Raw genomic sequence first — 19568 nt, 5'->3', positions numbered from 1 at the left:
ATGACTTTGCCTTCAGTTGCTATGTCAGGATGTTTTACCAGACTCAGAAAGTATCATGCAGAAAATGAGGAGATCTGAATGAGGTTGAAATACAAGACTTGTGGATCTCTTCTAGCTCAGAATCTAGGATCTTGTGAATGCCTGGGAGGGGGTGTTGAGATTAATATTCTAGCTAATCAAGAAAATTATTTCATTTTTGACTTTTATTGAAACATTGTCTTAAAATACCCAGAGCTCTCTTTTGCTTCCTGAAATATATCCTGAAGACACTTGCACTTTTTTGAGTGTTGAGGATCATTTTCTCTGAAATTCATCATTTTGAAAGTATCATTTCTCTTTTTGTCAGTTTCCTTTGATTCTTGGCAGTACAAGTACCTTTGTCATTTAACTCTTTATTTTGTTAGTTCCTAGAGGTTTGCCTGTTGTCTTCCCATTAGATTATAAGATCCTTAAGAGAAGGGTCTGGCTTTTTGTTTTTGTCCTTCTTTGCATCCTTAGCATTTAGCACAAACATCTGTTAACTTGAATTTCAGGTCTCCCTGTATAGTACTTTAATTATGGAGCAGGGTAGAAGATAAATATGTATATAGACTGACCATGTTATTATTGATCAGTCATTTCAGTCCTTATTGTTGTGACTCTATTTGGAGTTTTCTTAGCAAGGATACTGGAGTGTTTGCTATTTTCTTCTCTAGCTTATTTTACAGATGAAGAAACTGAGGTAAATGGGAGAAATGACTTACTCAGGGTTACCCAGCTAGTAAGTATCTGAGGATAGATTTGAACTTCCTGACTCTGGCCCCACTACATCACTAGTTGCTTATACTGACCTTAGATTATATCTGTAGTAGCTTATGGTCTTTGGATAGTTCAGTTTAGGTAATTATAACCATAATTTTTTTAAACTTGCATTTTAGGTTCTTGCATTTTTTTAGTGTCTTAGAGCACTACATTTGGAGCCAAATTTGAATTCAAGGTAGTAGCTGTACCTGTGTAATTGGTGCAAGTTGATTAAGTTCTCTGTCTTTCCATTTTTTTTATCTGTCTTACGAATTGGTCAGTACAGAATTTAGAACTGGAGGATACTTGAGTGACCATTTGGACCAAATTTAACAGATTTCTAATGTCTCTTCTAGCTTTAAACCCTAGGATCTTATGAAATCTATCTTTACACAATATATAATATTACATAATATATAACATTATGTACTAGACAAATTTATTTTGCTCTCCATAAACATCTGGTCTCATTTTCACTAGAGTTTAGTGCCATGATTTAAAGAAAAACATAAACATTAGTTTCATCCAATGTCTCACAATCTACAGTTTCTCATGCAATAATTCTTACTACATGAAAAGCTTAGCTAAGTAAAGCAGATATTATTTGGATAGAATCCCATTACATCTGAAATTTTAGGCAATCTTTTTTTGGATGTGAATGGGCTTGTGGAATGATTTATGTAAGGAGAAATCACATGGTGTGGGGCTATGGAAACTTGTCTAGAAGTCTTAAAAAAAAAAACAATCTAACAAAACAAAATGGATTCTTTTTTTATCTGGTATGGTCATATGGTCTTGCCAAAGAGATGAAGATGAACTAGCTCATCTATTCAGGTTTCATATAGGAGGTAGAGCTTAGAAGAACTTTAGAGATTATCTAGTTCAACCCATTTATTTTACAGATTAGAAAATCCTGAAAAGGTTAAGTGAATTAAAATAGTCAAGTGGTAGACTAGAAGCAATAAGTGAGCAGATTATTCACAAAAATTTTTTTCAATGTGATAATTTTACACACTAGGAATCAGCAAATGATATTTACCAGTATACTCCTATATAAGTACCCATACCAACCAAAATAAACACATTCTCATGGTTGGGGCTACAAGTGACATCAAATTTACATAGAAAAATTGGAAAGTTAGTATTCAATCAAGATTTTCTGTTTCTTTCTCCTAGTTATATACCTTTCTTCTACAAACTTTATAACTGATACTTACATATGGAAAATCAGTCTCAGTATTCTTGGGAGTAAAGTACATACAATAACTATAATAATAACTGTTAGGATTCTTACAAGGTGCTAAGTAAGTGGAATTGAGGAGACAATGGTTAAATCTAGTTTAGCATTGATTTAATACTACAAAAAATAATGGTTTCCTAGTGATAATAATGATTGGTGTATACTCAGTGTGCAACATATAAGGAGGAGCTGTCAGGGCCAGAAAGAAGCTCACTAGAAGCTCTCGGAGACTCAGCCAGGATTCAGTCAAGCAGATTCAGAAGCCAGAGAAGGCAGCTTAAGCTCTCGGAACCAAGACTACAGAAGGCCTCTAAGAAAAACTAGCTAATCCCCAAGTGAAGGAAACAAGACTTTGAAGGAGACAATAAAAGATTTAGACTTTGAACCCTGGCTGCATTTGGGGGATTACTGAACTGAAACTAAGGCTGCTTCCAGAAGCCCCCCAAGAAACCTGCTCCCAGAGAACACTAAATTTTAGAGAAGAATATTACAAATAACAGCCAACATTTATGTAGCACTTTAAGGTTTGTAAAGAGATTTACAATCTCACTTTATCCTCACAATAACCTTGAGAAGAAAATATTATTACTATTATTTTAACAGCTAACATGTAATTATAGCCCATTAAAGTTTGCAAATATCTTTACATATGTTACTTCATTTGTAAATGTAATGTACATGTAAATACATGCAGAGATAGCTAAGTAGCACTCTGGATAGAGCATTGGTTCTGGATTCAGGAAGACCTTAGTTCAAATCCTACCTCTTACACTTACCAGTTATCTGATCCTGGTCATGCCATTTAATCTCTGCTTCAGTTTCCTTATCTGCAAAATGGGAGCAATAATAGCACCTATCTCTTAAGAATTGTTGTGAGTATTAAATGAGATTATATTTATAAAGTATTTGTAACTCTTAAAGGGCTTGTATAAATGTTAGCTATTATTGTTATTCACATTTTCATTCCAATGAAAAATGAATAAATTTAATTAAAACAACACCAAAAGTCAGCCAAGTTCAGTTTAATTGCAATGACCAACCCTGGTCCCAGAGAACCGATGGAAACAAATTTCCTTTCTCTCAGTAGAGAGGAAACTCAGAACAGGAATCCATATATATTATTATCTATGAGTATAAACATATCCTTTTTTAAAGTCCTTGATTAGATTGAGGTAGGGCCAGAAAAACAGGAGAGGCTGTGCTCTTGGGCACAAAAATCACTTTTTTTCCTCACCAAATCCCAATATTTTCTGTTTCATTTTAAAAGTGGTTCAGGAAATTATTTTAGCCAAGAGACAAAGCTCTCTTGGTTCAGTGGAAAGAGTTTAGAATTTGAAGTCACAGGATGTGGATTTGTATCTAAATCTACTACTTTATTGTCTCTACATGATCATGAATAAATGTGCCTCTTATGTTCCAGGTACTGTGCTGAGCCTTGAATGGGCAAAGAAAGGCAAAAACAAACAAACAAAACAAAACAAAACAAAACAACAAAACAACAACAACAAAAAACAGTCCCTGCTCTCCACAAACTCACAGTTTAATGTGGAGAGACAACCAATAAACAAAATAGAGACAGGATTAATTGAAGATGATCTCAGAAGAAAGAAACAAGCATTAAGCAACAAATCTCTTAACCTCTCTAGTCTTTAGTTCTTCATCTGAAAAATAAGGAAGAATAGATAACCTTTAAAATACTTTCTGGAGAAGCTGGATGGCACAGTAGCCTAGAGTCAGGAAGATTCATCTTCCTGAGTTCAAATATGACCCCAGACACTGACTAGCTGTGTGAACCTGGGCAAGTCACTTAAATCTGTTTGTCTCCATTTTCTTGTCTATCAAATAAGCTGGAGAAGGAAATGGCAAACCCTTCTAGTATCTTCACCAAGAAAATCCTAAATGGGAGAATGGAGAATGGGACATAACTGAAATGACTGAACAACAGTAAAAAAAATCCTTTCTAATTCTAAAACTATGATCCTATGATATATCAAAGTTGTGTTGCTCTGCTATGTATAGCAATAAAATAGCAATGATTGAGCTCGGTAAGTGCTACAGTATAATTTTCTTCTATTCTATCTCCAAGGCCTCCCAGTATCTTTCTCAGAGCAGTTGTTAACCTATATGACTGCAAATAAATTATTGTGCTCTGACAAGGCTAGCAATTTTAGGAAGAAATATTTCCCAGTGATAGGATTTAGACTTTAGATCTGGAATATTAACTGATTGATCCATCAATAAGCATTTCCTAAATGCCTCAGATGGTACAACATATAGAACATGGGATTTGGAGTCAAGAAAACTTAAGACAAAATCTTACCCTCAGATAAATATTAACTATGCAATACCAAGAAAGTACCTTAAGCTTTCTTTAGCCTCAGTTTCCTTATTTGTAAAATGGACATAATAATAATCCTTATCTCACAGAGTTGCTGGGAAGAATGAATAAGATCACATATGTAAAGTGTTTGGCCAGCCTTAAAATTCCATGTAAATTATTTCTTTTAAGGGACTGTGTGCTAGATGCTGGTGATATAAAGACAAAAATGAACCAGCCTCTAGACTTCAAGGAGCTCATAATGTAATGGGGATGGGGGAAGTAGATAGCATGTAGAGTTAGAGACTATATAATTTAATCCTTTCTTTTTACAAATAAGTAAACTGAAACTGAAAAGTTAAATGACAAGATCATATAGATTGTAAGTATCAGATTTGGGATTCAAACCTTTTCGAACCTAAATCTTATTTTTTTCCCTCTTGTCTCTCTAGTAACTATAAGTGATCATGTAAAAACAAATCAATCAAAATTTAAAATAATAAAATTAGATGAAAAACTAATAAATAAAACTAATTATAAATGCTACAGTGTCACATATTTAGAACTAGAAGGGACTATGGAGGCCACTGAGTTCAATGCTCTCATTTTACAGATGAGAAAACTGAAGCACAGAGCAGTTTAGTGATTTGCTCAGCATCACATAACTAGGGTGGTGCAGAAATAGGGCTTGACCCTGAGTCTTCCCTTCCTCCATACCACATTTCTTCTAGAAATTTTCTTAACTTTTTTCATTATGGAACCTTTGGCAATCTGATGAAGCCTATGGGACCCTTTTCAGAATAAAGATTTTTTGTTTTGTTTTTAATTCTTAAAGGAAGGAAATTCTAAATTTCAGTTAAAGTTTGGTGGAAGTAAAAATATAAAAATTTTCCCTTCCAAATTTGTAGACCATCCAAGTCAAGAACTCCTGCTCTAGTTTCTAAGTCATCATCAAATCTTGTTTTTCTCAAATTGCAGAGAGCTTTTATGGCAATCCATTTCTAAACGATGCCCACTGTTCACAATCAAAGGCAAACGTCACTGGACTCCCTTGCTCGGCAAAGATGCCTTAGTGGAGCCTTTGAGAGAGTTCCTAATTCAAGACACCCTTTGAATTAGCTTTTGTTTTCCTCTATTTAATTAAAAACACGCCAAAAGTTTCTGGGGGTTGTTTTTACCAAAATTTGCTCTGGAACAATACTGGAAAAAAAAAGGTATGGCAAGGTCTTACAGAGCCACATATATAACTTTGAAAGACTTATTAATGCTTGGCCACTTCAAAAATAGTAGTAATAGTGTTGTGTTTGGCAGTGTTGGGGAGAGAGAGAATCGGGGTGAAAGGCACCTTTGATTCCCATGGCACTTCTCTCCTGAAAAACGAAAATGTGCCTGATTTTCGTCCAAAGGACTGAATGATTCATTCGTTCTATTTATTCATTCATTCAACAAATCTTTCACAGTGTCCTTAGGTAGGCTGTGTTTTGCCAAACATAATTTCACATGAATGGGGTCATGATGCAGTGGAAAGGGCTCTGGAGTCAGGAATACCTGGTCTATGTAAAAAGAGGACAATATTTACAGCTTCTGCCTCAATGAGTGGCTGTGAGGCTCAGATGGAAATATATGTAAACTGCTTGGTAAATCTTAAAATGCTATGGAACTGTCTGCTAGTCTGCTCCTTCTTCTCGGCCCCTTCTTTCTCCTTTTCCTCCTCTTCTTCCCCAAGTTTTTTCAGCATCTACAACCTATGATACTCACCCCAAAGCTGGAGAAGCAGATGGAAAGAGAGGTGGGCCTGAGTTCAAATCCTAGGTCTGCCACTTACTAGCTCACCTCTCTACCCAGGGGTCCTTCTTCATTCTAAGGAAAACTCCCTGACAGCCATGTGCTCCTACCTCTCCAGGCACCAGACTTTCCCTCTCATGCCACAGAAGCCTCCTCACCCTGGAGGTGTTTTCCACTGTTGGACTTCTCACACTGAGCAGACTTCCTGCCACTTCTTCTGATTGGTTGGTTCTCCTAGGACCTCCATCTTAAGGGAAAATGTCCAGGCTACCCATGTTTTTATTCCTCTCCTCTAAAGAAACCTAGGTGGACAGATCACTGGTCCCGGAGTCAAAAAGAACTGAGTTTAAATCTAGCCTTAGACACTTTCTAGTCAGTTTCTAGCTGTGTGATCCTGGACATTTAACCTCTGCCTCAGTTTCACCGTCTATAAAATGGGGGTAGTAAGAGTCCCAAGGTTGTTGGGAGGATCAAATGAGATAATAATTGTGAAGTCCTAAGCATAGTACTGAAAAGACCCCACCAGAAGGCCATGTCCCTGGTAGCAGCCCAGTGTCTAGGTGGGTCTCCCTCAGGGAGGGAGTACTCAGGGAGTATCCCTCCCTGATACTAGCAGTATTATCCTTTCCCAATTTCTAGGATTGACAGGATTATCTTGAATGGAATGATTACAATCAAGAGGCCAAGAGGTTATTTTGTATAATGAACATTGGCATACTTTGCTGTGAGTCCTTCCCTATAAAAAGTCCCCTCTCCTTTCCCTTTGTGAGCTCCTCTAGGAAACTTAAATGGCATCATAATAAACCTTTTGCCCCTTGACTCAAAGATGGCCCTACCCTGTGAATTCTCCATGGTGACTGACTCTCCACCTTCATGACTTCTTGTGTTCCATAAGTACCTGGCATAGAGTAAGCGTTATAGAAATCTTAGCTGTTGTTATTATTACTAGTTGTGTGACCTGGGAAAGTTGTTTTGCCTCAGTTTCCTCATCTATAAAATAGGAATAATGATAGCACCTTCCTAGGAGGGTTATTTTGAGGATCAGAAGAAAATATTTGTAAAATACTTAGTACAGCAGCTGGAAAAATAATTTATTTCTTTCCTTTCTCTTCTCCCCCTTTTGGTCTTCCTTTGTTTTGCTGCTGCTGTTGTTGTTGTGTCCATTTCTTTGTGAGCCTGTACATATGATATTCTTGGCAAAGATGCTGGAGTGGTTTGTCAATTCCTTCTCTAGTGCATTAAGGCAAACAGAAGTTGTTAAGTCACTGTTCCACAGGTTCCACAGCCAGTGAGAATCTGAAGTTGGATTTGAACTTGAGGTCTTCCTGAGTCTAGGTCCAGAATTCTCCATACTGAGCCACCTCGTTGCCTCATGTTTCAGTACCCTGAGGTTAGGGACAGCCCTTTTTTGTTTATATTTATATTTTTAGCACTTAGCATAGTGCTTTATAAATCATTGTTTACTTATTGAGCCTAAAGTATTTTCCAGCTCCAAATCTATCACAGAGTCTGGCACTAAATTAAGTAAGTGCTCAATAATTTCTTTTTGATTTGACTATGAAACTATGCACCATGAAAATGGCCTCAGACACATTCAAACAATTCAGAGAACAAATCTCAAGGATAGAATATAAATCAAGACTGTGGTTCCAGTTCTGCTACGGTGAGTAAAGCCAGCAAATATTTCTCTTGGCATCAGTTAATTTGTGGCCTTCCATCATCATTCCTACAACAGGTTATTTTCTAATGCCACTGAGCAGCTCCGCTTGCTGCCTTCCTCTTACTTCTCCAAACACAATATTGAAGAAACAACTTTCTAGACCACAAAACCCAGTGAAGGAAGGTCAGAATTGGGTCATTAGCACAAAATTAAAGTAAAGGGGAAATAAAGAAACCTCATGTGAGTGACTGAGCTGTAATCCTGCTTGGATACATATAGCTGATATGGTCCATGAGAGTCTGATGTACACAAGTAAGCCCCCATTTCAGAGGAAGGGAATGCTAGAAGGAAAGGTCATAAGGTTCTATAGTTTTAGAGCTGGAGAAGCCCTCAGGATCACTTGAGGAATGACAGCCCTGAATCTGAACCAGGTTCCTTGATTCAAAACTTCCCAGTGTATCATTTTGCCAAATCCCGAACTGTTTATTCCATGTTTTGCTATCACAGATGATGAAATTATTTTTTAATACATATTGCTTTATGAATTATATTGAGAAAAAAAGAAAAATAAGAAAAAAAGGGAAAAACCATAAGTGAGAAAAAAAGAAAAGAGAAGTGAACATTCAATCTCCAGTTGTTGTTTTTTTCTGGATACAGATGGCATTTTTTATTCAAAGTCTATTGGATCACTGAACCACTGAGAAGAACCAAGTCTTTCATTATTGATCATTGCACATTCTTGCTATTACTGTGTACAACATATTCCTGGTTCTTCTTGTTTCGCTCAACATCAGTTCATGTAAATCTTTCCAGGCCTTTCTAAAATCAGCTTATTCATCATTTTTTATGGAATCATAATATTTCATTATCTTTAAAAATCACAACTTATTCAGCCATTCCCCAACTGATGGGCATTTACTCATTTTCTAATTCTTTGCTACCACAAAAAGAGCCGCTACAACATTTTTGCACATGTGGGCCCTTTTTCCTCCTTCATGATTTCTTTGGAATACAGACCCAGTAATGCACTGCTTGGTCAAAGGGTATGCACACTTTTATAGCCCTTCGGGCATAATTCCAAATTACTGCTGAAATTATTAACATTTTTATACATGCAAATCTTTTCTTGCTGTCAGAACCTTACTTGGGGTTCCAGGAGAGAGAATTTGGGTTAATGGGTAGATGTGAAAGGGTATTAGATTAGATTAGGATGGAGGACTTCAGTTTGAATCCTGGGTTTTTCATGCATTAGCTTTGTCACCTTGGTCATTTGTCCACCTTACGCCTCCAGAGGACAGGTAACTGGGAATCAGAAGATAGATAGACAGACAGACAGAGAGGGGGGAAGGGAGAAAATATGCATACTTTAAAGTGCATCTCTTATTTCATAGGTAAAAGGAATTATCAAAGTTTCTACTAATGGGGATTTTGCTTGGCAATTCATTGTCTTAGAACAAGAGTTTTAACCTGGGATTCATTAATTTGATTTGATTTGATTTATTTTTTATTTTTTTTGCTGAGGCAATGGGGGTTAAGTGACTTGCCCAGTGTCACACAGCTAGGAAGTGTTAAATGTCGGAGACCAGATTAGAACTCAGGTCCTCCTGACTTCAGGGCTGGCACTCTATTCACTGTACCATCTAGCTGCCCCCATTAATTTGATTTTTTAAAAATGTTCTGATGGCTCTTCCAACAATATAGTAATTCAAGGCAACTCCAATAGACTTGGGATGGAAAATGTCATCTGCATCCAGAAAAAGAACTATGAAGACTGAATGTGGATTGAAATATAGTATTTTTATCTTTGTTTGTTTGTTTTTTCTTTATTGTCTTTTTTTCCCTTTTGGTCTGATTTTCCTTGCTCAACAAGACAAATATGGAAATATGGTTAAAAGGACTGCTCGTATTTCTTCTATATCAAATTTCTTCTTGTCTTGGGGAAGGCAGAGGTAAGGGAGGAAAGGAGGAAACACAAAGTTTTACAAAAATGAAAGTTTAAAACTATTTTTATGTGTATTTGGAAAAATAAAATACTATTGAGAAAAAAGTTTTGATAAGTATATTTTTAACATCACCAATTTCCTTTGTAACCCAATGTATTTTCCTTATGGGTTTAAAAACATGATTCTTAGAAAGGGCCCATAGGCTTCACCAGGCTGCCAAAGAAGTCCATGACACAGAAAAGGTTCCCTGTCTTAGAAAATTGCATTGTGTGCTGAGGAGGTCAAATAACTTACCCACAGTCACATAGCTAGTGTGTGTTAGAAGCAGGATTTTGTTTTTCTGACTCAGAGGCTTATTTTCTAAGTACCATACTAAGTTGCCTCTCTATCCAAAGAACGCACATAATACTATGTTTAAAAATGAAGAGTTATAAAACATCTCACCTTATAGTCTGCTGGTGTATAATGCACATAGTGGTGAGACCCCAGCCCTGGAACGGCACCAGAACCTCCTGTTCTTGCAGTATTTACCCAAGAGGCATCTTCAACACTGGAAACAAGATTCCCTGCATTCGATGTAAAGCCTGAGGTATGGATTGTTAGGGTTCGCTCAACAGATCTGAAATAATTCAAAATTCCTAAGCAGACACGCTGAAACAAAGACAGAAAAAAACCCAAAAGGCAGGTTCAGAAGCCAAGCTACAGACTAACTTTATGATGCTGGACGAGACAGTTCTCTTGGAAATACCTGAAGCTCTCTGATTCTTAGATGCCGAAGATACAGAAAGGATAGATAAGCTCCTCTCATCATGATGGGATTTTTATCATCACTCTCATCATCTTCATCAAATCCCAGTAGTTGAAGGGCCCCAAGGTAACTGTACCTTTTACAAACAAAAGAAATGTAACATTGATTTTTCCTCAGAGTGATTTGGAAATTTCCTTAACATGTTGTAAAAGATCTTGCATGTGTTATTTAATTTGATTTACACTCTCTGCCAGCTCTAAATCTATGATCTTGGAATAGCTAGATGGTACAGTGGATAAAACAAGAGGGCCTGGAGTCAAGAGGACCTGAGTTTAAATCTGACCTCAGACACTTACTAGCTATTATGACCCTGGACATGTCATTTAACCTGAATTGCCTCCAAACAAAAACAAAATTAATCTACAATCCTAAGAAAAGGAGGTTTTTCCCACTTCTTCGCAGATCCTCTTTTGGATTACCTTTCATCTAGTCTGTATGTATGCATGTATGTACATATGTGTTCCTCCATTAGAATATATATTCTTTGAGGGAAGGGATTGGCCTTTATTGGTATCTCCAGCAGTTAGTGCAGTACCTGGCACATAGTAGGGTTAAATTTAAGCTCCTGCTATATGCCACATGCCTGTTGACTAATAATTCTGTGGGATAGTTAAACACAACAGATATTATTATTCTTGTTTTTAAATGAGGAAACTGGGGCTTAGAGAAGTGAAATTTCATCTAGCAAGTAGCAGAAGTGGGATTCATACCCAGAGCCCTTCTGACTTCAAGCCTGGAACTTTCCCTCTGTACCATATTGTCTCTAAATTGATAGATTTGTCTTTAATCTAAGAGTTTTAAAAAATTACTTCCCTGGAAATTTCACTGGGTGGTAATGAAGAAGAAGAAGAAACAGTATTAATAGAAATTTCTCCTAAGAATCATACTTATCAAGATGACAAGCTTTATGTACTGATTTCCTTCCATCTTTCCTTTAACAAATTTGATTTTTTCTCCTGCATCAAATATTTTTGAGTTAACATAAAAACCAGATTCAATCAGCATTATGTGTTTCCAAAAAAGTCTTTCAGACATGCATAAAACGATCTAATTTCACCTGTACCCTGTTTGTTTGTTCTTCTTTGAAGATCCCCCAGCATACTGGCTGGGACTGATTTGGGGCCCATCAGTATCTTTGCCTTCCATAGAAAGCTCCCCCTCCTCAGTATCTTCTTCCTGAGGAAAAAAGAGAAAAAAAGAGGAAATTAAAAAAAAAAAACCTTAATTGGAATTAATATTGTCCCAAAAGTGTTTAATCTTTTTAGTTATGCTGCTTCAACTTGGAACATCATTCCCATTTTATTTTTACCTATAATCTGAACTCTTACTGGGTTCTTATAGGCCAACTTTAGCTTTATCTTGCCTGAGAGTTCCTTCCCAATTTTTCAGCTTCCCTTTATGTACTACCCTTCCAGTTAGAATATAAACTTCTTGAAGGTAGAGAATATCATGTTTGCTTGTATTTTTATCTCCAGCATGGTGAGTGGCACATGATAAGTATTTAATACCTACCTACTCATGTTGTTCATCCATATTTCTCTCTCTCTACCTCCCTCCCTCTCTCTTTTCCTCTCTCTTGCTCTCTCTGTCTCTCTGTCTGTCTCTCTCTCTCTTACCCTTCCCCCCCTCTCATTAATTTTAAAATAAAACATGGGAAAACTTGAATTTTTTTTAGCCTCATTCTTCAAAGATCCATTTCAGCAAATTGGCCATTTTCCCCCACTAAGGAGATCACTACCTCTCCACAGATTAGTCTTTATGATCTATCTTTATGAGCAAAAATAATTTAGGGACTACTTATAATTTTTCTGATAATTAACCATTCTGTACTATTCTTGGGAAGACATATATGTTATTACCTAACCTCTTCTTGAGCCTTTCGAACTTAATAGATCTTGCCAGAGCTTGTACTTGGTATGGACATAATTTCTGAAAACTGAAGCTTACTTTCATGAACCTTGAACATGGACTCTAACGGGAGCTATTGAAGATAACATGACTTTATTTGCTTGGTTTTCCCTTTCTTTTTAAATTTTTTTCCCTTTTATTGATATCTAGACCCAGCAATGATATCTTACTTGTCAAGTGAAGATAACATGTGTTGTTTCTGAGGGATCATAGATATTGTAGACCCTTCAGGAAATTCACCATTCCTTTCCTTCTCAAGCAAAAATTTTCTTGGAAACTCAACAACTTATATATACATAATGTGTAGTGTGCATTCTAGATGCTTTGGTTTCTGTTCACTGAGGAAAATGGATGTGATTCACTAAAAATAGAAACACTGGGTTTTTGTTTACTTGCAGAAAGCTTACTACATACTTTCACTTGATTTTCTGCTGATTTTTAAGATTATATACCACATGGAGAGAACAAGAATTTAAAAATAAAAAGGTTTTAATAAATATAAAACCCAATCTCCCTAGGCCTTATTTTCTTTATCTGTGAAATGACCCTTCTAAAGTCTAAGATCTCTTTCTGCTATAAATCTACTGATCTATGGGCATTAAAAAAAAATTCCCCAAAGTTTTTACTCTGTCCTTAACCCCAACTGTGATTTTTGCTAAAAGAGATCATAGGATCTTTGGGAAAAAAAGCTTTGGAGCTGAAAGTAATCTTTGAGGTCATCTAGTCCAATTCCTTAATTTTATAGGAGGAAAAATTGAGGCTTGCTATGTAAAGTGACTTAAGGAGGTAGTGAGCAGCAAGAACAGGGTTCAAATCCAAGGCCTTGGCCCCTAGAGTCCATGTTCTCTCCACTGCCCCACTCCACAGAGGGGTGGGTTAATTTCCTCAGAGGCTGGGGCCTGGGTTGTAGAAACACAAGTATAGAAATCCAGGTTTCAGATCTGGTATGGAGGATGCTGGTCTGGGCAGTGAGAGTCAGGTCAGTGTGGAAAACAAAGGTTAGATAGTCTAGATGGACAGGATGGGAAGCTGCTGCATACTCTGGCGTCTAGGGTCACTCAGTAAAATACAGGAAGCTCGGGTTAGCTGTGTACATAATAACTCAGTCACTGAACAACTATGTGGAAGCTCCAAAGATGAATGGCTCAACTCCCCCAGGGACTAGGGCCTCAATTTGAATAACAACCTTAAGAAATAATTTTCCAGGTTCTACTTTAAGACACTGAGTGATGGGGAACTCACTACCTGTTGAGGTAATCCATTCCATTTCTGGATAGTTCTAATTGCTGGGAGCTTTTCCTTCATATGGAACTATAAACTTCCTTTACAACACTCACTGACTGCTCTTAATTCTCTCCCTGGAGCTAAACAAAGCAAATCTGATCTCTCTTCCTTGAAACCCTTCAAATATTAACAGCAGCTATCTTGTCCCCTCTCTTTTCTACCACCAAATTAAGCATCCATAGTTCCTTTAATTGATTTCATATGAGATGATTTTGAATCCATTTACCATCTTGGTCACTCTCTTTTGGACATGTTCCAGTTTGTCCATTTCTAAAATATGGCATCTAGAATTGGAAATAATACTCCAAATGTAATCTGACCCAGAAGCGTTCTGTGGATCTACTAGCTTTCTCCTTGACCTAATACTCCTCTTAATGAAAATTAAGGGACGAATTATCGATTTTTTGAATGTTTTATCACGTGTTGATTCATATTGAGCTTGGAGTTCACTAAAACTCATGGGTTTTTTGCCCCATGAAGATTTTGAGTGCAAATCCAGCTTCCCATACTTACTAGCTGTGTGACCTTGGGCAAGTTCTTAATCTCTGTCTGCCTCGGGTTCTTCAAGTGGAAGCTGCGGAAGCATAATAGTTTCTGAGGTAGGATCTGAACTCAGGTCTTGCTAATTCCTTTTCTGGTTCTCTATCCACTGTGCCACTGTGCCATATAAATGTAAGATAGCATTTCAAGTTTTACAAAGTATTTATGAGGATCTCATTTGATCCTCATAATGATTTATAAAGGAAATACAACAGGAATTATCCTTGTTCTATGGTTAAAGAAACAAGTTCATAAACACACAATTCATTGGTGTCAGAGGTAGGATTCAAATCTAGACTTCTAACCTCAAGTGCAGTGCTCTTTCTACTGTGCCATGCTATTTCTCTGGATATACTGAATAAAAAAAACGTGGAGTGGGTAGGTATGAGGGGAGAAGGGAAGAGGTCAGCAAAGTATATCATCAGCTCAGTGGCTTGTGGTTCCCTTGGGTTCCTTTCTCAGGGATGGCTGATGTGGTCTCAGAATGAAAGCTGGTGACCATGATCTTTCTCCCATCAGACAGTAACATTTCAGTGGGTCCTAAAATTATAGAGAACTACTTATAGGTGGCAACATAATGGTGAACTCAGAGTATGAAAGAAAATAGTTTCATGAAATGGCTGGAAAATATGAAAGCCCTGCTGGATAGCTAATTCATGCCAAAAGCAAGGGAGAGGCATCGTTTACTGGAGATGATGGAAGAAAAGAGAGAGAAACGGCCTCAGGGGAAAGAGGGTGGACCACAGCTCATAGGATAAATTGCACAGGAAAAAAACCAAAACAAAACAAATGTCTAATCAAATGTTTTATAGATGAGGAAACTTAGAACACTTAGAACCACTTAGAACAAGATATAATGTAGAAGAGAAGTATTGATTAGAATCTAAAATAATTATAACAATTTAGCTATCTCAATATATGTAGATGCATTTTTCCTAGAATCAGTGATACAATCTGTAACATCATCATGATCATCATTACCAACCAGTTGGAATAAGGGATAGAAAGCTGGGGCTGGAGTCAGGAATACTCACCTTCTAGCTATGTGACCCCAAGAAAGTCACTTACTTTGCCTCAGTTTTCTCATCTGTAAAGTGAGCTGGAGAAGGAAATGGCAAACCACTCTAGTATGTTTGCCAAGAAAACCCCAAATGAGATAATAAAGGATTGGAAATATCTGACAAAAATCATTTATTTAGTACTTACAGTATTAAGCATTTTACAATTATTATGTCATTTTATCCTAACAACAATCTTGGAAAGTAAATGCTATTATTATTCCCATTTTTACAGATGAGGAAATTGAGAAAACAAGAGAGATTAAGTAAGGTAGCCAGAGTCACAAAGTTGGGATCTGAGGTCAAGTTTGAATTTGGGTCTTCCTGACAACAAGCCCAATGCTTTATTGATTGTACCATCTAGCTATCCCCTGGAAAGTGGAAAAAACTAGGAGCAGATAGCCAAGATCTCAACTATATACTCTAGAGATGACATTTCCCTGGGATGTTAAATTGAGCAGTATAGGACTGATTACTTTCAGGTAATCATTAGTTCAGATCATTTTAGCAAGATGACTACTTTGGACAAAAAAAAGTAGTACCCAAGCACGTATTCACTCATTTTTTTTTTTAATGTGAAAGTTTAGCATCCCCAAGCATAGTAGGCAAAGAAAGCAAAGAACATCTTCACTCACAGAATATTACACAAGATAAGAATGCATCCTTAGCAGTAACATGAAGTTTTAAAAAATTATTATTGACTAATCACATCACCTATACTTCCCCAAATCAAAATGAACACTGCCCAGACTGTGGCCTTTGGAGGGGCAGCCTGTAGTTCATGAGTCTTGGACTACATAGATGGTAATGGTCTGTTCCAGAAATAAGTAGAGGAGATTGGGCTGTACCACACTGAGGATATTTCTTTTAATAATCTTCAAATGCTTATTGCCCCAAAAAACTGTATCTTTAACATTAGTACTGCTATTTAGCTTAGAATCAAGGAACACATTTTGAAAGAATGAAAAATTCAAATGTACCAAAGGAAAAGACAAGATTGACATAGAAACCAGCTTCATCATACCAATACTTGCAAAAATTGTTCTCAAAACAATGTTGAGGACTTATAGTGAGGCATGACAGATAATAGAGGTGGGCCTCTAGCTGATTGGAGAAATTCTTTATGGAGCATGGGGAAAAAACCACATAGGATGATTTATATTGGTGGATAGATGTGTGTTGATTAAAATCACCCATCCATTGCATCTCTCCATCAACCAAACAATCAGCAAACACTTATAATCATCTCACTATGTTCTAGATTGGGCTCTGGGAATACAAAGGCAAAAATGATATAATCCTTTATTTCAAGAATTTATGTGAGTGATATAAAGAGAAATATGAAATAGTCCCTGACCTCAGGGAGTTTACATCCCAACTAAGTATCAAAATAGAGTCTTATATTAGAATATTCACTTAGTTCTTGATTTCTTAGTATGCTAATTTTTTTAGAACTAGTATGGTTGCCTTACGTGCTTGGTTTAACAAAACAGATGTGAACCAGAGGATTGAAGGAACCCTAAAAATTTATTTTGCTGACTTCCTTGTCATCAGTCAAAGAAGAAAGAAGTTGCTCATATGCAAATACAAGTCCAGCTAGCTGCTCCCAATAGGGGTTCAATTAATGCTTCTTAAATAGCTAACAAGGGCAGTTAGGTTGGCTCAGTGGATAGAGGGCTGGGCCTAGAGTCTTGAGTTCAAATTGGCCCTCAGACACTTACTGGCTACATGATCCTGGACAAGTGACTTCACTTTTGCTTGCCTCAGTTTTCTCATTTGTAAAATGGGGATAATAATAGCATTTTTGTGAAGAGAGGATATCTGTAAAGCACTTATCAAAGTGTCAGAAATGTTTGCCCTCTTCCTTCAAATCAGTGTTAACACACATATGTTGCTACTTGACAACTTCAGACATCTCTGAGATGCATACATTAGTATGCAGTTGTTAAAATTTGTTCAGGACTTTACAACTGACAAAAGAGTACTTAATAATAGGATTCCCACCCCAGAAGTTCCTTATACTGGCCAACAATGACCTTGATCTCCATGCCAAAGGCCACATGTGGGACTGTTTTTTAGAAGGTTCCACTACATGACACAATGACTCCAGTGCACTGAAACACCAAAATTCCTATGAAATAGTATATGAAGGGAGGTGGGTTTTGTTTCGATAAAATGTAAAGAAGTTACACAACTACTCCTAGGCATTTCCTCTGCTCAGATCTCAGGATCCCAGATTTAGGGCTGGACACTCTCCCCTTTTTCAAAGCTTGTAGGGCTTCCAAAATGTAAACATGTTGATATGTCCCTCAGGACCCTAAGAGGCCAGGGGGTTCCTAAGTCTCCTTAAGACTTTCTTGCTACAAAATGTTTTAAGCATCCAGTTTTCAGAGCTGTGTTTTCTCCTTGGCCAGTTCCAAGAACAACATTTGTGAGTCAGTGAAGAGCCAGAGGAAGTGGTTTTCTTACTTTTTCAACATTTGGGCAATTTTATGCAACCCACACCTTTGCCAAAATTCTCTAAATTTCCTTTTGCTACAGGCAATGCTCTGTTACCCCTGCAAATAAAGAAATCAGTAGTAGAGATAAAGAGCAAATAATAGCTAACTTACTTTCCTCCTCAGTGGAAATGACCAATGGAGATCAGAGGAAAGGACTCACTACTGCCCTGTTTTCCTCTTTCCATTGTGGTTACTATTCCATATTCCCATCATTTTCTATTTTGTCTAGGTCAAGAATTCTTAATTTGGGGGATTATGATGTGTGTCATAAAAATATTTTAATGGCTATATTCAGTATGATTAGTTTTCTTTGTAATCCCATGTATTCTATTTAATGCATTTAAAAAACATTATTCTGAGAAGGAATCTATATTATCAGATTGCAAATTGAATCCATCATACATCATACACACACTAACACAGGTTAAGAACCTTTGATCTATCTTAGATCCATTCCCTTTGTGTATATGTTGAAGCCAAGAATGTGTGTAGAGAGAGCTGGTCTCAGAGAAGGAAAAATCTGGACATGAATCTTTTCTCTGATACATACATGCTGGCCAAGTGGCCCTGAGTAAGAAGTATGAATTTGGAGTCCCAGCAGGTCATCTGGGTGAAAATAATTGGCCAGTAGCGGCAACGCAGGACTAAAGTTCAGGAGAGAGAGTGAGGATGACTATATTGCTCTGGAGTTATCTATATAGAAAGGCTTCAATTCTATTACTATGCTTACTTCTTATTACAGTAGTCCCAGCTTCATTCCAATATTCTCTGTCTAATAAGATCATGGATTGAGAGCTAAAAGGGACCTTAAGAGGCATCAAGTCCAACACTTTTATTTTTACAGATGTTGCCCAGTAACTTAGCATGGAAATGTCTGAGGGAGGACTTGAACACTGGTCTCCTTGACTCTCCTCGACAAGTCCAGAGCTCTATCTGTTACACTGTACTGCCTTGAAGACTACTAGCTACTCCCTGTGCTGCCTTCATTCAGTCACTCAAGTCCACCCCCTGGTGATACCATGGACCATAGCACCGCTCCCTGGTATTACCATGCCCTGGCTGTCGCCATTCAGTTCCAAGACTGAAAACCTGGCACTTCCTTCTGACCACAATTTATTTTTCTTCTCTTCTCCCACTCCCTTTTATTGGCACACACTCTATGTTCCCTTCAATTATTGTCTGTTTTTTAAAACACTGGTCTTTCTTCCCAAATAAGAGTCTAATCCCTATGAGGGCAAGAGTTTCTTTGTATTCACTGACATCCAGTAAAGTTGGTTTGTTTTGGATGATAATGACTATGAACCTAATTGCTAGAAAGGGTTACCCAAAGGTTTTCAAGGGAAATGCTAACATTGCATCTTTTCTTTGTCTACACTTGCAGGTGTTAGCTGTAAGGTGTGCCTATTACTCTGAGCCATAATACCTGGTGAAGGCCGATGCTGCCGTAAATTTCCTCCCAGATTCCATCACACGTGCCCTGGTCCGAACCCTGGGGCTTTACAAAGGAAAGAAGGGCTGAAGCTGGCTCCAGGACTGCTGCTGCATGAGCCTGCAGAACCTCCATCACTCGCAGCGGGTTGGAAACCTCAGTGGCAATACAGAAGAGGACAAATAATCAGGAAAAGCATCGTGTGTTTTCTCAATAGTGTGATGGGAGCTGTTTCAAGCTCTTTTAATAGGATTTGTTTTCTTCACATAAGGTATGCTATCCATTGCTGCACATCACAGCGCAGAGGATATTTTA

The 19568-nt window shown here is 37.3% G+C and overlaps 2 protein-coding genes across 2 annotated transcripts in view; both read right to left on the bottom strand.

Annotated features, from left to right (window-relative positions):
• The window catches only part of LOC127561517 (uncharacterized), a 32471-nt gene extending 25497 nt beyond the window's left edge, over positions 1-6974 (bottom strand). The window contains exons 1-2 of the mRNA XM_051996725.1: positions 6959-6974; positions 6233-6369 (exon numbers count right to left, since the gene is read on the bottom strand). Of these exons, the coding sequence (XP_051852685.1) occupies positions 6233-6369; positions 6959-6974 (153 nt within the window). The remainder of the gene's footprint in view (positions 1-6232; positions 6370-6958) is intronic.
• Positions 6975-11586: 4612 nt separating this feature from the next.
• LOC127561516 (putative uncharacterized protein C6orf183) overlaps positions 11587-19568 on the bottom strand; it is a 35694-nt gene continuing 27712 nt past the window's right edge. The window contains exons 11-12 of the mRNA XM_051996724.1: positions 19248-19409; positions 11587-11709 (exon numbers count right to left, since the gene is read on the bottom strand). Of these exons, the coding sequence (XP_051852684.1) occupies positions 11587-11709; positions 19248-19409 (285 nt within the window). The remainder of the gene's footprint in view (positions 11710-19247; positions 19410-19568) is intronic.

The sequence above is a fragment of the Antechinus flavipes genome, chromosome 4 (assembly GCF_016432865.1).
Source record: "Antechinus flavipes isolate AdamAnt ecotype Samford, QLD, Australia chromosome 4, AdamAnt_v2, whole genome shotgun sequence".
NCBI lineage: Eukaryota > Metazoa > Chordata > Mammalia > Dasyuromorphia > Dasyuridae > Antechinus > Antechinus flavipes.
The sequence above is the reverse complement of the archived record's forward strand: the minus strand, read 5'-3'. Positions and strand labels throughout refer to the sequence as shown.